The sequence below is a fragment of the Mesoplodon densirostris genome, chromosome 17 (genome assembly GCF_025265405.1).
Source record: "Mesoplodon densirostris isolate mMesDen1 chromosome 17, mMesDen1 primary haplotype, whole genome shotgun sequence".
In the NCBI taxonomy this organism is placed as follows: domain Eukaryota; kingdom Metazoa; phylum Chordata; class Mammalia; order Artiodactyla; family Ziphiidae; genus Mesoplodon; species Mesoplodon densirostris.
Genome location: NC_082677.1, coordinates 16,702,814 through 16,719,010, shown reverse-complemented (window position 1 = coordinate 16,719,010; position 16,197 = coordinate 16,702,814). Strand labels below are relative to the sequence as shown.

Genomic DNA, 16,197 nt, shown 5'->3' with positions numbered 1-16,197 from the left:
TTGCATACTAGGATGGATGGTGATACCACTTCCTGAGATGAGAGACAGAGAAGAGCATCGCGGCAGGGTGAGCGGGTAGAGAGGATGGGCATGGCCACCACGAGTTCAGTTTTGTATGACTTTAATTGGAAGTGCCTTTGGGACGTCCAAGAAGAGATGTCAAGGAGACAGTAAGATCGACAAGTCTGAGGTACAGAGGAGATGTCGCAGTTAGAGCTTCGTATTGGGAGCGTGTGTGCATCAGTTGAAATCATGGGTCAAGGGAGAGAGTGCCAAGTAAGAGGAGAAGAGAGCCTAGGAACAGACTTTGAGGACTCCAGTCCATGAAAACTGTGGAGGAGGCTGCACGGGAGCCCAAGTAGATGTGACCAGAGGGGTGGGAAGCAAACCAGGAAGCATTATACCATGGGAAACCAGAAAAGAGACTGTCGCAAGAAGAAGGGAGGCATTAGTGTCTAAGGAATCTGAAGCCTATCTGGAATGGAAGGAAACGGAGATGACAGATATGGACAATGCTTTCAGGAAACGGGCTGTGTGAAGGAGTGGCAGTTGATGAAAGAGAATGTGGAGTTTAAAAGGTCTTTTTGTTCAACATGAGGGAGAGGACTATTTAAATGTTGATGGGAGAGATCTCGGGAGAGGTTGAAGATATAGCAGAGAGAAACGGCAAGCAGCAGGGCAAAGTTTCTGAGAAGGACGGATGGGATAGGAGCCTTTAGGTGGAGAGATTTTATTCTGAGGATAGTCATTGTGGGTGTTGACAACCCACGCAATTGCCAGAGCAAGCAGCTGTTGCCAGCATCATGGTCCCAAAGATACCGGCAGTACCTCTTCACATTGCCCCCCTGAGGCGGCTAGTCTAGTCAGAGCACTGCCTACCAGTCAACCCAGCCGAGTGGTCATCTGAGCCTGAGGCTTTGTTCAGCCCCCTGCCAGTCCCACAGTAGGGCTACCTTCTCATTCAGTGGCCACGTTGTTTGTAAACCCACAGCACGACAAAGGGCTCTGGACCCCCAGACATAGTTCTGGCAAAAAAAAGCTAGCAAACAAGGTGAGTACACCCACAGGGTCCCATAAAAGGTCCGGGATTTATGGAGGTGAGCAGGAACCTTTCATCCTGGCTTTGGATTTGAAAAAGTTTATCACATTGTTTTCAAACTGTCAGGTTGCTTTTTAACTCTTGAAGAAGCTGGCAGCTGCTTAAGGGCAAGAATTGTGCTTTGTTATTGATGTCCCCAGTATCTAGCACTATCCGGGATACAGCTGATGGACCAGGAGGACAGGATCCCTCACAGAGGGTGGAAATAGGATAGAGAGAGAAATGAGACTGGAGAGAGAGCCCGGGTGCAGGATCAGCGCCGGGTTGAGGTGTTTGCCCGTATTCTGTGAGTCAATGGTGGCCGTGAAAGTTCTTAAATCTGCAGACCTATCCAGAGACCTTTAGAAGTCTTGATGAGGTTAGGGAACAGGTGGGGAGACAGAAACGGGTGTAGGAAGGCCGGGAACATAAATTTGTATCTTGGAGTTTTAAATTGCAGCTGGAGCAGTTGTAAAATGAAGGCATTATTTGGGGGGGAGGATTGTGAGCTAAATGTCAAAGTCCTCACTGGACCAGGGAAGGAACTAGGAAGTCTGTTATGTCAACCCAGCAGGAGCAAGGGGACCAGAAGGTGTGGGAAGGAGGTGGAAGGGAAGGCAGGACAGCCTAGACCTCAAAGAGGAAAGGTTGGTGCCTTCCCCTTGCTGTTTGATGGATTCTAGTCACTCCTTAAGTCTCAACGTTTTCTATTCCATGAAACTTTCCCACCCCTTCCTCCTCATTCGCGCCCACCCCGCCCAACCCTGCTCAGGATGTATTGTTTCCTCCCTTCCATCCCTTCTGTGGCTCTAACAGCGTTTCGAAACTGAACTGCACACACATCTGGCATAACATGAAGGACATCATATTGAGGTTTGCCGTTTACTTGCCTGGATCCCCCAGTAGGCAGGGGGTTCAAGGGCAGGGGTTTATCTTATTTGAACCAGATGCATCACGATACCCAAGTCAGTTTCTTTTGAGGAGAGAGTGAGTGCATGGCATTGGTGTGGAGGCGGGCAGGTGCATTTGGACCGTCAGATATAGATCGTGAGAGAGCTCATGGAGAGAGAGACTTGGAAGCTGACTGCAGAGCAAAATGATGATTAACACCCAACACTTCCCACGTGCTGGGCGCTACCTCCATGTTAGAACTTCTCAGTCCTCACAAGCCCTTAGTGTGTCTGTGATACAAACAAGGAAACTGACTCTCAGAGAAGTTACAAAACTTGCCTCAGGTCACAAACCCAGTAGGTGATAGCGGGAGAGTCTGAACTCGAGCCGTCTGGTCAGCGTGAAAACTCAGACCTACTCACTACGCGTATTGTCCTGCCTCCTACGTGAGACGTCTTCAAAGGCAGTGTTACGGGCTAAATTTTGTACCTGCAAATTCATATATTGGAGCCCTAATCCTCAGTACCCCAGAATGTGACCGGATTTGGAGTTAAGGTCTCTAAGGTAATAAATGAAAATGAGGCCATTAGGGTGGGCCCTAATCCAATCTGACTGGTGTCTTTATAAAAAGAGGAAATTTGGACACACACAAAGACACCAGGGATGTGCACACTGTGGAATGATCACGTGAGGACACAGAGAGAAGGCGGTCGTTTACAAGCCAAGGAGAGAGACCTCAGGAGAAACCACATCTGCCAACACCTGGAGCTTGGACTTCCAGCCTCCAGAACGGTGAGAAAGTAACTTCCTGTTGTGGAAGCCACCCAGTGTGTGGTATTTTGTTATGGCAGCCCTAAGAAACGAAGACAGGCAGAGTGGTGGAAGACTGGGTCACTGAAGCAAAGTGTGAGAAGAGGAAGAGAACAGAGAGCCAACATCCCAAATCTACATCGTTAATAGGATAAATAGGTGACCCGGCCACAGTTCCCAGAAGGCATGACCATCCTCTCAGGGGCCTGGAGGGCAGTGCCCTGAGTCTAGGGTTTCCCCGTATTTGTAAATTTCCACAGCACTTTTCCAGAGGTCTTTCACGTTCCCATCTCATTTTTCGCCCACCACCTGATGGTTGGAGGGGTAACCATGGGCACGGTGTGGGATGTCTGGCCTTGGACTCCAGATCTACCCGGTAAACTGCAGGCTGAGAGTTCTTGCGGACGCTCCAAGGCAAGACCACTATCTTTGTTCTCCCCTATCCAAGCGGAGTCATTTATATTTTAATAAGATTATTTTCCAACTCAACCGTTTATCTTTAGTTTCATGTATCCCTTTGCCATCTGGTCCCCTTATGCTTGCCTGTAAGGCTAGTGGCTTTCTTTGTCTAAGTAGACTTGTCAATAGTTTATAATTTTTCTTGTCATGATCACAATATTTATTTTTCACATCAGACAAACTCTTCTGGAGACTTGGAAGAAAGAGATTTCTTTTTCATGTCTCTCTTTAACCTGAATGTTTTATTTCTGGGTTACTTCCCCAACCAGGGGTCAAACCCACACCCCCTGCAGCGAAGGCCTGGAGTCTTAAACACTGGACCACCAGGGAAGTCCCAGAAATGTATTTCTTAAAATAAAGAATTAAATAAAACGGAATGAACAAAACTTCTCAAACTCTACTGGATACCCTAAATTAGTGTATTAGATCAGGCTGGTCTTACAACAAATGGTCCAGAAGATTTAGACTCATGCAGTGAAGTGGCCTAACTTCCCTCTAACTTGAAACTCAAACCCAAGCAATCCCATGCCCAGAAGATTTTTATTTTTATCTGTTTTCAATCTCTAGCCTTTAAATTTCTTATCTTTTTTTTTTTTTCTTTTTTTGCGGTATGCGGGCCTCTCACTGCCGTGGCCTCTCCCGTTGCGGAGCACAGGCTCCGGACGCGCAGGCTCCGGACGCGCAGGCTCAGCGGCCATGGCTCACGGGCCCAGCCGCTCCGCGGCATATGGGATCCTCCCAGACCGGGGCACGAACCCGTATCCCCTGCATCGGCAGGCGGACTCTCAACCACTGCGCCACCAGGGAGGCCCTAAATTTCTTATCTTTAAAAAAATTTTTTTTAATTTTTCTGGCTTATTTTAATGCAAATCCCAGTCATCTGGGATTGTTTTATTTGTGATTGTTTTATTTGTGAACATTTCAATTTTTAACTCAAACGTACAAGATTTTTTAAAATGGTAAATGGTAAATTTCTTATCTTAAAGCTACTTACCTTCAATTGTTTAAAACCTTTGGCGTCGTCCCAATTACTTTTGGCCTTCTTGATTACTAATCTATCTCTTTCACTGGCAAAATCAAAGCTCTTTACCATCAGATTATTTTGAGTTTTTCCTCCAATAATGGTGTCAGGTACCTGGTAGGGCTTCCTCTAAGGAAGCTCAGCTTGGTGGGAGGGCCGGCCCTGCCCGTGGGGTCTGGAACAACATAAATTGCCCTCTCCTTACCTCAAAAGTTCCATGAGGCCAGCCACTGCCTCTGACTTGTTCCCCAATGTGTCCCTGACACCCAGCCAATGCCTGGCACACAATGAGTGCTTAACAAATAAATAGACGGATGGTCTTGTTTTCTAATACACACCCCCCGCCCCCGCCATGCTACAACACCCACAGAGGCTGAAACAGTATTCTAGGTGAAATACAACACGAGAGTGTGTTCAGATCTGTCTGAGAAAAAGTGATAAAAAAAAAATCAGTGACATCTTGTAATCATATGCTTCGCGGTCACATTTCCTCTGCGATTTATGCCAAGAACCCCATTTTAAGGACAATGGAAGCCCCACAGGTTCGTGTGAGGGTTAAAGAGATTGTGCACATAAGGCCCCTACCATAATGCCTGACTTGTAGTGAGAGCTTCTAAAATAGGTTATGATCTACCCTGTTTCTCCAGTGACCTGGTCAGAAATCAGCTTTCACTTTTCCTGGCCTGTTACACCCTACCTCAGTGTTCCTCCCATTCTCACGTTGGTGGGAAGTCTTTCAGGAGGAGGGCAGGGCGTTCTAAGCAGACCAGTGACACTCCTCTGCCCTCATCTTACAGCGGGAAGGGGGAGGGCATTGCATCCCCCGTTGATCATTAAAGTGATCAACGTTAAATAGCTGCAAGTAGAGCCCAGGAACCATGTAAAGTTTATGGGCAAAATACCCTATTGCGATCACTACAAGGCCCTTGTGCTGATTACCCGCTGACAGCTCTTTGACCAAAAAAATAACAAAGTGAGGCTCCTAAGACCCAAAAACTTAAGCGGAGGCCCATGCATAGCTGGATATGGGTGCTCAGAGGGACAGTGAAGACTGTTCAAAATTTTTCTCTTCCCGATAGTAAATGCATCGCTGAGTCACCATCTGAGGCTGTGCCAATAATAAACAACACTTGTGTCCCCTGCAGTTGAGGGGACCTGAATCAATGTATCATTTGAGATGCGGTCCAGGTTTTTGTCTGGTCTGACCTTTCTCTGGATATTTGAGAAAGACTGAAATAATTTAAGCAGCATCTCATTTTCTAAGGGCCATGCTAATTTCACTGTTTCTTCTCTGCTCTTTTTCTTAGTGTTGCCTTCCTGAGGGTGTAACTGGCCCACCTATAGCCTTCCTGGCAGATGACAAGGACTCCATCCACATTAAATGGGTCACCCGGCTCCCCGACTCACTCACTGGGTGGCCTGGGGCAAGGCCCTTGAACTCACTGGGGTTTAGTTTCCTTGACTGTAAAGTGGAAAAATAAACCCATTTCACAGACCTCTGTGCAGGATTAAATGAGGTGACAAATATGAATTGTCTCTATGCAGAATAGACAAAGGTAGGTTCCCTCGTGGCTGTAAGGATAACAAGGTAGCAGAATGTTCATTGGACTTCCCTATCTGGCCACTTTTATCACTCCCTTTAATCTGGTCTCATGGACACTGTATTTGTCCTTCTACTTTTCAAATAGGCTATAATGATCTGTTGATTTCGGGGAGATGTTACATGTATATAGAACTGCCTATCATCTTTGCCATTTTGTGTCCTTCTGGTCCCCCAGCTTTCCTATCCCTCCCTCTCTAATCAAATGCTCAGTGCCCTGTCCTGCCACACACTTGCTGGTCTCCGCACTGGGAAAGCTCTCTTCACTAACCCCCTCCACGCTGGGGCTGCTTCCCTTTCATTCACTCAACACATATTTATTGCTCGAAGGACTATTCCAGGTGCTGGGAATACAGCAGTGAACAAAACAGAGTCCCTGCTCTCCTGGAGCTGGCATTCCATGGATAGGATTGGGGAAGAAAGATCAGGTAATTAGTCAACAAACCTAGCATATGTTACGTGCTGGCAGAGTTATAAGAAAGAGCGGAGCAGGGTAAGGGATGCTGTGATGTAGGGTTAGTTGGGAAGGGCTCTCTGATGAGGGGCCATTTGAACTCGTGAAAGACATGTGGTAGGAGCCCTGCAGAAAATCTGGGAGAAATTATTCCAGGGAGAAGAAACGGCAAGTGCAAAGGCCCTGAGGCAGAAGAGGGCTAAATATGCCTTCCCAAGAGAGCGTTCCCTGACATTCCAACTTGAATTACATTCTCTCTCAGGGCACACTGTTCTTTTCTTCATAGCATTCATCTCCACTGATGTTTTACATATATATATATATATATATATATATATATATTTTTTTTTTTTTTTGGCGGTACGCGGGCCTCTCACTGTTGTGGCCTCTCCCGTTTTGGAGCACAGGCTCCAGACGCGCAGGCTCAGCAGCCATGGCTCATGGGCCTAGCCGCTCCACGGCATGGGGGATCTTCCCTGACCGGGGCACGAACCTGTGTCCCCTGCATAGGCAGACTCTCAACCACTGCACCACCAGGGAAGCCCTGTTTTATATATATTTTAATATATACTTGTTTAATAAGTCTCCCTCTCCTGATTATAAGCTCAGTGAGGGCAGGCCTCATATCTGTTGCTGTTTTCCCTTATTTGTATATCCAGAATTCAAACTCCTGTATGGTATTTAGTTATCAACTGCATGGATAAATTTAAGATGGTCATTAATGACATTGTGCTTTAAATCTCTCACAACATTCCTTTTGCCTCATCTGAGAATTTTTTTTTAGGAATTGGTACATGGGGTGGGAGGCGGGGGGAGTCTCCTTTGAACTGGCATGCTCCTTTCTTTCAGCTAATGAGCACAAATTGAGTATAATATATCCATTTCTGTTTTGTGTGCAAGGAATTTTATGCTCAGTAAGGACAATTCAGTTAAGATTTGGGGTTGGCATATTTACCTGTGTTTTTTCTTGATGATGAGATTGCATGTTTATTCTTTTGTTTAGTTGGATTTCTCTTTTATGTAATTTAGTTAAGATAAGAATCAAAAGGAGTGACATTTAGGTAAGTAGGAAGAAAGAACAGAAGGGAGGGGAGAGGGAGAGAGGGAGGGGAGAGGGAGAGAGGAAAGACAATGGATTCCTCTTCAGTGATACCACTTGTCACTGCTTTGCAAATTGAGACTGGGAATGTAGCTAGCTCATGCTTTAAAAGTAGTGATAGCTGCCTGGTACTAGTGCTTAGCATGTATCAGGACCAATGCTACGTATTTTTATGTATGATCTCATTAAATTCACAACAGGCTATAGGGTAGATATCAATAGTCCCATCTTACAGATAAGTAAATAAAGGCTCAAAGAGGTTAAATAACTTGATTTAAAACAGAAGAAAGAAGAAATGAGTGCCTTCCAATGGCTTGGACAGGGCTGTCAGAATTAAATCCAAATTGTTTTGATCCTCCCTGTCCCCAAGTTCCATCCAGCCTCACCCTACTAAGAGGAGGTGAGGCTCTCCAATAGTGATCATTAACTCACCCCAGGTGCTGAGTGGGGCACTTTACAAACATCCATTATCCCCTTACAACAACAACCCCTGAACGCAGGTGCCTGCAATGGTCTTTAAGTTATTTTTAAAGGCTTTTTTTTTTTTTTAAACTAGCAAAAGAATGCATGACACCAATTGTAAACTGGCACGTTGGTGGTGGGAAGCCACTCAGACCTGTGCTAAGAAAGGTGATAATGAATTCAGTGTTGGCAATTCTGAGGGAACTGTACGAAAACACCTAGATGTTCTAAGTGGTCCAGAAGTAGAACTGATTCCTCCTTGCTTTTACCGTGTGGCCGGGGGTTTCTCGGTGGGACTCGCGACGCTGGGGCTGAGGAACCTCCGGGCAATCCCTAGGATTCTGAATTCCCGGACTGTGGGCCCAGCGGAGAGGGACGGCTCACTCACACATCACACGCGGTCACAAAGCACAGACGGGAACACGCGGTCAGCAGACACCCAGAAGCGTGCACCTACAAATACATACCTACCCCCAGCAAACCACAAAGACAAGTGCGCACGACCACACAGACCTCGCCCACTCATGCATTCACACCACTCATAGGCGCGCAACACGCGGGCTCACGCGATGTCGCGCACAGACTCACAGCCGGAGCACACACCCTCTTGCGCGTGCACCTACCCTCGCGCACATGCACACACGCGCACATACTCTGCACACATCCCCCCGCGCGCGCTCACACCGCGTGCACACGCCCTCTTGCGTGCGCACATACCCTGGCTCACGTGCACACCCCCGCGCGCACACGCGCTCCGTGCACTCACCCTCTTGCGCGCGCACACGCTCGCAAGGCCGAGCGGCGAGGGGCGGGGCGGGGCGGGAGCAGCCCCAGGGGCCTGGCTGGGCGCGGCCAGGAGAGGGCGCGGCGTGGGGTGGCTCCTGAGTTGTTTGCCGGAGCCCGGGCCGTGAGACGCTCAGAGGGAGCCCAGCCAGCTCGGGCTGGTCCGGGCTGCGCTGGGCGGCCCGGAGGGAGCGCGTCCCGGGTCACGCCGGCGCCCGCGAGCGGAGCGCGGCGGGGAAGGCGCCATGGACCCCAAGGCGGGTAGCGGCGAGGAGGATGACTGCGTAGACTCGGGCGCAGAGACCGGAGGGTGAGCGGCGTGGACCGGGCCGGGCGGTGGGCGGGGGCCACTCTCCGAGTTGCGCGGCGGCTCCTCCCGGCCCGGGACCTCCCTGGACCCCGCGCCGGAGTCGCTTCGGCGGGACGCGGCTGCGGGGACTGCTTCTCCTGCCGGGTCCCCTGGGGAAACCGGAGGGGCTGTGGCGAGCCCGCTCTCTGCTGGGCCGGCCCTGAGGGCAGAGCGGCGGGGTCCGTGGCTGCCCCGGTCAGGGCGGGCCCCACCCTGGAGGGCAGAAAAGTGGAAGGACTCAAGGTTCAGAGTAACCCCACGCAGCCCACACCACCCCAGACCCTCTTGCCCTCCGTCATCTCGGAGCTGATGCGGAGTGCCGGGCAAAGGCAGTGTCCCCCTGTATCACCGTTAGAGAGACAAGGGATGCTCTTGCACTTGTTTCCACCTTCCGCGAGGACTTTCTTATTGTAGCTCCGGAACCCCCTGGAGTCCAGGATGGGGGTCTGGGGATGGGGAGAAAAGGTAAAGAGGGTAGGACACGTGAGACCTAAAAGTCTTTCAGAAGTCTTCTAAGGGGATGGCGTTTTTCATTTTATGGCTTTATTGTGCTTGCTAAGGCGCCCCCCCCCCCCAACTCTTCCACTGCCCCGCCGAACTTCCTCACTTCTGAGCGCACCTGTCCCAGCTGGAGCCGCTTGCCTTGGGCACAGGTGGGATGAAGACGGTGCTATGATCTAGCCTTGCTTATTTTTAAAAATGTCCTCTTCGGCGGACTCAAACAATTAGTCCAAACCTTTGGAGACTAATTAACCCTCTCCGAACAGCACTGTTTTCCTGAGTGGGACAAAAGGCTGAATGTCTTTTAGGAGACGAACGTCATTGTAAAGGCTTCCGCCCAGCCCCTGTCTCTAGAGGACTTCCCGGTGCAGAGTCAGAGGTACCTCCAGGATGCGGGTACCGACCCAGAAGGAAAGGGTGTTTTTGCCTATCTGCAGTAACCCAGGGGGAGGGCTGGAGCTGCCCAGAACACAGAAAGCCTCATTCCAGGAAGGCTGGGGAGATTTAGACATAGAGCTAAGGATTTGGCAACGCTGTGAGGACAGGAAGAGAGTCCAGGCCCAGAATGGACCTAGGGTCACACCTGACCCGGAGAAAGGCTCCCTAGGCAGCCCCCCCGCCCCCCCCGCCTGCCCAACCCCGCCCTTCCTTACAGCCTCTATCCACTGGAGCCGAAATCCGGGACTTTACTGCCCCAAAACGTTTACCCTGCAATGGGCTTTCCCTGTTATCCGCACTTGTGATCATTGATGGTTCGCTACAGAGCCCTGTTACACTCCAGTGTTGTAACCTGATTCCAAATACTGAACTCCTGTGCTTTCTCCCACGCATTGTATGTGGGGCATTTATCAACTTTAATTGAAGATCCTTGGCTCCCCCCCAACCCCCGCCCCAGTTAGCTGAACATGAGTAGAAGAAACAAAACAAAAGTAATCAGGTCATTTTCAGCTGGGTTAAATAAAGCACCGGCTGGTCCATTGGTTTTCAATTTGCAGAGCTCACCTGAAACAGATCTTTTATGCCAGGGCTCTCGGAGAAATGGAGAGAAAGCCCTGACCCAGGAGCGTCATCACCCCAGGATCCCAGCAAACAGCATGACAGCTGTCAGGGCTCCTGGGAGGGGCTTGCTGAGCACGCTGACACCTCTCTGTCTCTGTCATAAGTGTGTAAGTTAACGGGACAGAATTGTTTGAAGAATTCTTATTGCCTCAGTAGCATTCTTAAGCTAAAGGTAAAGTGGCATGCATTTAAATGAAATAGTTTCAGTGAATGCTTATTAGTCTTGTATTTGCTGCATATTCATATATCCCTTAAAGTTGAGATTACTTATTAAAAAACTGTTCACAGTTTCCCTGCTTTTCCAGAGCTTGCCGCCTCTTACCCTCTCCAGCTTTCATACAGCTACCTGTCGAGATTGTGTAGAAAGCATGAGGAAAGCTTGCTCAGTATGCGTTTGTTATCATTATTTTTAAAAACGCAAATCGGATCGTGTCTCTCTGCCTTGCAAACTTTTGGTGGTTCTGTCATCTATAAAGCACAAAGAGTTTAGCATGGCCTACAAGCCCCAGTGTTAATGGGGTCCCCACCCCTCTCCCTCTGGCCTTGTCACTTGGCAGGCTCGTCCCTGCATCCTGCATATAACCACATCAGCTGGGTTTTTTCCAATTCCTCGCCCGTGTCAAGCTGCCCTCTTTGCCCCTAGGCCCTTCTCCACCTGGCACGCCTATCCGCCAGGTGAAACTCTATTCTTCTTTCAAGAGTCAGCTCAAGTGACACATCTACTCAGACAGGGAGCCTTAATTTGGGGTTCATGAATTGCTTTAAGTTGCATGCAAAATGATGGGCTTTGTGAAGTTTTATAAGACACTGTTTTTCATCAGATTCTCAGAGTAGCCTGTGATCCCCTCCAAACTACGTTTGGGCAGGGTATAAGTTTCATTTGCATCATGCTGCGTTTGAAGTATTGGGAGACATCCAAGTAAAGATGATGAGTCAGCAGTCAAGTAATCTACCTAGAGAGGAGGTCAGACAGGAGGACTGCAGTTGGGAACTGTCAGCCTAAAAATGGCAGTTGAAGCCCTAGGAGTGGATTCAATCAACTAAAGTTCATAGCAGATACAAGCCTGGCATTTACTATGTGCCAGGTACCATTCTAAGACTTACATATTTCATTAATTCATTTAATCCTTCAACAAATCTGGGAAGCAGGTACTATTTAAGACCAGCCTTGAAAAACTACAGCATTTAAATATCAGGTAAAGGAGGATGAGCTGGTAAAGGAGCCTGAGAAAAACTAGGCATGGAATGAAAAAAGGAAGAAGGTGATATCCCAGAAGCCAAGGGAAGAAAGGAAAGAGATCAGCTGTGCTATTGAGAAACAAATCAGGATGAGGAAGTCACCTCCCTTCTTTTTAAAGGGAGATGATGAAAAGAAGGCAGAGTAGTGGAGGAGAAGCCCAGGTCAGCTGAGGAAGAGGAGGTGGCTGGAGCCCTTTGTCTGGGAAAGGGAGGGGTGAGGAGAGACAGTAGCTGGAGGGGAGAGTGGGATGAGGGAAGGATTTCTCAAACGTAGGCATGAATTGGGCAATAAACGCTCAGAGAAAGGATTCTGTAAATGGGCAATGATAACTACGTAGGAGAAAAACGGATATCTGTAATGTCAGCTTTCTGAAAATGTGCAGGTAGATGGACTTCAGTTTGGCTTTGGAAAGAGGAGGGACATCCCTGTTGCAGCCAGTGGGAGAGAAGGGAAGATGGGTTTCCATTCAGTGCAAATGCAGCACCCCCCGTCCCCCAGGAGAATGGAGACTTGACCCTGTTGTTCCAGGCGATGGTGAGTGAGAACCCAGTCAAGATTAGTGATTACATACGAAGGTACCAGTCTACCTTGCCATTGATTTTCCTGCAGCAGTGTTCACCCACCTGGGGGCAGGCAGAGAGAGACAGTGGGTAGTTGAGATCATCACGGTTTGGGGGAGAGGGACTGTTGCCAGGCTGGGGTGAACAGAACATAGGAGCAAGGGAAATGTGCGGCTGTTGCTTGAGCTGATGGCTGATCCTTTCAGCAGCATATCAAGTGCTTCCAAGAACCTTCGTGGATTCCGCTGCCAGTAGACAGACTGTGCTGATCCCTTTGAATGTTACAGTCCAAAGAGCCAGCCTGCTGGGGTTCAAATTCTGGCTTCTCCACCTAGGAATTTTGGACCCTTGAGCCAGTTACTTAACCTCTCTCTGCCCTCAGCTTTTCTCCTTTGTAGGATGGGGATGACAATAGCAGTGCTCACCTCATAGGGTGGCTGTGAGGATTAAATGGGTCCATACACTTAAAGCCCAGAGAACAGTGCCTGGCGTAAGTAAACCCTCAGTACATTATTATTTCTTATGAAACACACTCCAAATGGTAAGCTTAGAGTTTTATATAAATAAAAATGTACATCTCCAGGTGCACTCAAGACCATATGCTCTTTGTACTCATCACAGCAGAGGCTCTGATGCTTTTAAATGCCTTAAGCAACTTGATTACTGTTCAGAACATCTGAAAGAGTACAGCACAGACCTCAATCTGATAATTATTTTTATTTTGAAGATGAGGAAATGGAGGTTTCAGAGGGTGCATGACTCGTTAGTGGCCTAGATTGCAGCTTGGGTCTCCAGCACACCTCCTGCCTAGTGAAGTTGCCGTTCAAAGAGCTATTTGGTCTGTAATTAAGTCTTGTTTTCTGCTCAGACATTTTCTTTTGCTTGAAATGCTACCTCTGCTGTCCGACACCCCCAGCAATACAGGCTCGGACTAAAAGCAAGCTAGCATTCTTCTGTGGCGATTGATGTCATTTTGAAACTCCCACGTTCCAGATCCACTTGAAAACAAGGCTTGTGCTTCTGTGTACGTTCTCTTAGAAAAAACTGGCAAGTTGGCTATTGACCATGGTCAACTGTCTTAAGAAACAGAGTCTCTTAACAGAGGGACAGGCAGTGTTTTGTAACCCAAACAAAAGGCTAAGATGAATGTTTTCCAATGGGTGTTGCTGTCTCCCAGATTTGGCCTCTAAGCCAGTCTTTCACATATAACCATAGCTTGTGGATTATTTTCATTCAGAAGTTTGACCTGGCATGAATGGATCTCCACGTCTGTGGCAGCTGTCACTGAGCTTCTGAAAACATAGGGTCATACCATGCTCTTTGTCTTTGGGTGAACTCCAACTGATGTGTCACTGTGATTTCAGTGATAACAAACAATTCACAGGTCTAGAGTTTATAAACAGGTGGATAGAAAGGAATAGGTAGCATCCATTTTTCAAGGGGACAGGCTTAAAGAATTTTAGGTGGGAAATCTTGCATAGAAGACAAGATGATCTATTAGGTACTGTATTATCTTTGCGTTCAAGGTGGAGCTAGATAGCTCTAAATTACCATGGCATCTAATTCAATGGACTGGGAGTTAACAGGTGAGGTCCATGGTGCGATGAGCTGATGTTTTACAGAAATGCCAAGGTCAATTCTTATCCCAAGATTTCCCTGGAAAAGAGAATTTAGGAAGGTTTCCATTTTATATAAATATAAAAATTGGCAAGTAGGCTGCTGACGGTGGTAAACTGTCTTGAGTGCAGACCCCTTTATATTTAACCCCTATACGTTTAATTACAATTAAAGTACAGTCAAGGGACCACATCTTACTTTCTGTTCATTATTGGCACAGATACTAAATAAATGTAATGTTTGAAAATGTGTTTACTATATGTGTCAGGCATGTGAATATATATAATCCTTGTATTATTCTGCTCATCTGTATCATGTGTCCACAAACTTTTCATCCTAAAATTTGTGGATTCACCTTGCATGCTTCATTCTGGCAAAGCTGAATGTCTTATTCAGAGCCAGCTGGATAAATTCTTAAGATGTGAGACCAATAAACAAAATTCCCAAGACAGGTAGCCTACAGCTTGCTTCCTCCTACCTAAAAAAGCTGGGAGTACACACCCCTCCAGAGAACCGTAGTCAGTATCTGAAATTGTTTGAACCTATTTATGCATAGTTTTTTCAAGCTTTACAGCTTGTCTTTCACCAGCCATATTTCTAGTAAATAACCTTTTGGGGTTATTTGGAATGTATTTTAAAAACTATAGAAGTCTTCATACCTTGACTCAGCCCCCATTCCCCATCATGATAATTTTTCCAAGGAAATTAAATATCAAGCTGTATTTATAAATTTCTCATCACCATGTGCTTTGCAAAAGTGAACAATCGGGACCAATCATATAGTCAACAAAAGGGAAATGGTTGACTAAATTATAGTACATCACCTTGTCTAAAATTATAGTTACAGAAACCATGTAGCAGCATTTTATGATGGAGTTTAGTGAAAAGAGCAGTTTAAAATTGTATCTCCATCGTTATGGCAACTGGGTACAAATTATGTCACCAGGACCAGAGGCTGGAGGGTAATGTGAAGTTTTAGGTGACTTTTCTTTCTGTTTGATTTCTGTTTTGATGGTGGACAGCGGTGGAAGTTGGGGTGATGGATGAGACTACAGAGCTGGGCAGAGGCCATCAGTCATAGAAAGAGGGGTGCACTGTTGTGCACTGTCGAGCTTGAACTTCATCCAGAGAGGGACATGATCAGATTTGTGCCTTGCAGAGATTGACTGCTGTATGAGGAAGGAATTGGAGCAGGGCGAGAGTGACAGAAGACCAACCATTTGGCAGGCCTGACCTGGGTGGTGCCTTTCATCATGAGAAATATGGAGAGATTCATGGCAGGGGCATTCGTTATGCTAGCACCTGCCCTAAAATACCCCCGTTGCACTTTAAGATTCTTGGAATATGTTTCAAATGTAAATTTCATTCTACATAGGTATCCATCTGTATGCAGATCTTTAAAATGTATGCATATGCGAAACCCATATGCTTCAAGAGTATTTGGAAGATCCTAGCTGAAAATACTGACAGAATTTTAAAAATAAAATAAATACGATTGCACATTCTTACTGAATGTTTTATTGGAATTTTCATGCAATTTCTTTGAAGCCTGGCCATCTTAAGATGATCATATTGTAATGGAATTGTTTTGCTGTTGCATCTCCCACAGTGGATGTTGGTTGAGTATTCATTGTATGTATGTATGTACAGTTACATTTCTAAGTATTGTCCGAAAGTTTATTTATGTCCTGCCTGGTTCCAGAAAGAATTTAATGCACCAACACTGGGGTTACAGATCCTGCATTTCAGAATGTTCTTGATCCCTGACTCTCCTCTCTCATTTTCTCTCCCTCCCTCTCCTCTCCCTTTTCCCTTAGCCAGCATGTCTCCAGGCTCTATCCAATCCATTCTCCCTTCTAACTCCTTCCTTACCACTGCTCTACCTGCCTAGTTCAAGCCTCACCTCCTGGTCTCCTTACAGATACTATCACTTTAGTTTCCTAATCAATGATATAAAAAATTGGATGAGATCTCAGTGGATGCAGTTGGTAGTATATAAAGGGATATGCAAATGTTAGTAGTTGTTATTCTTCCCAGTTTTGAAATTCAGTGACTCCGTGACAACTAAGGTATTTCATTTGAAAAGAGAAAATCACATGCTGTTTTTCTTCCTTTTTGTTCCTCTACCCATAAGTCAGTGCATCATTTTGTGTGGGAGATGTAGGTTGTTTGAATTAGTGAGAGGCATGCTTTTTATGACTTTTTAAAAGTTTC

The 16,197-nt window shown here is 47.0% G+C and overlaps 1 protein-coding gene across 1 annotated transcript in view; it reads left to right on the top strand.

Annotated features, from left to right (window-relative positions):
• Nucleotides 1-8,808: 8,808 nt before the first annotated feature.
• Nucleotides 8,809-16,197, top strand: part of FAM124A (family with sequence similarity 124 member A) — a 109,070-nt gene continuing 101,681 nt past the window's right edge. Inside the window, exon 1 of the mRNA XM_060080198.1 lies at nt 8,809-8,967. Within this exon, the coding sequence (XP_059936181.1) occupies nt 8,903-8,967 (65 nt within the window). The 5' untranslated portion in view covers nt 8,809-8,902. The remainder of the gene's footprint in view (nt 8,968-16,197) is intronic.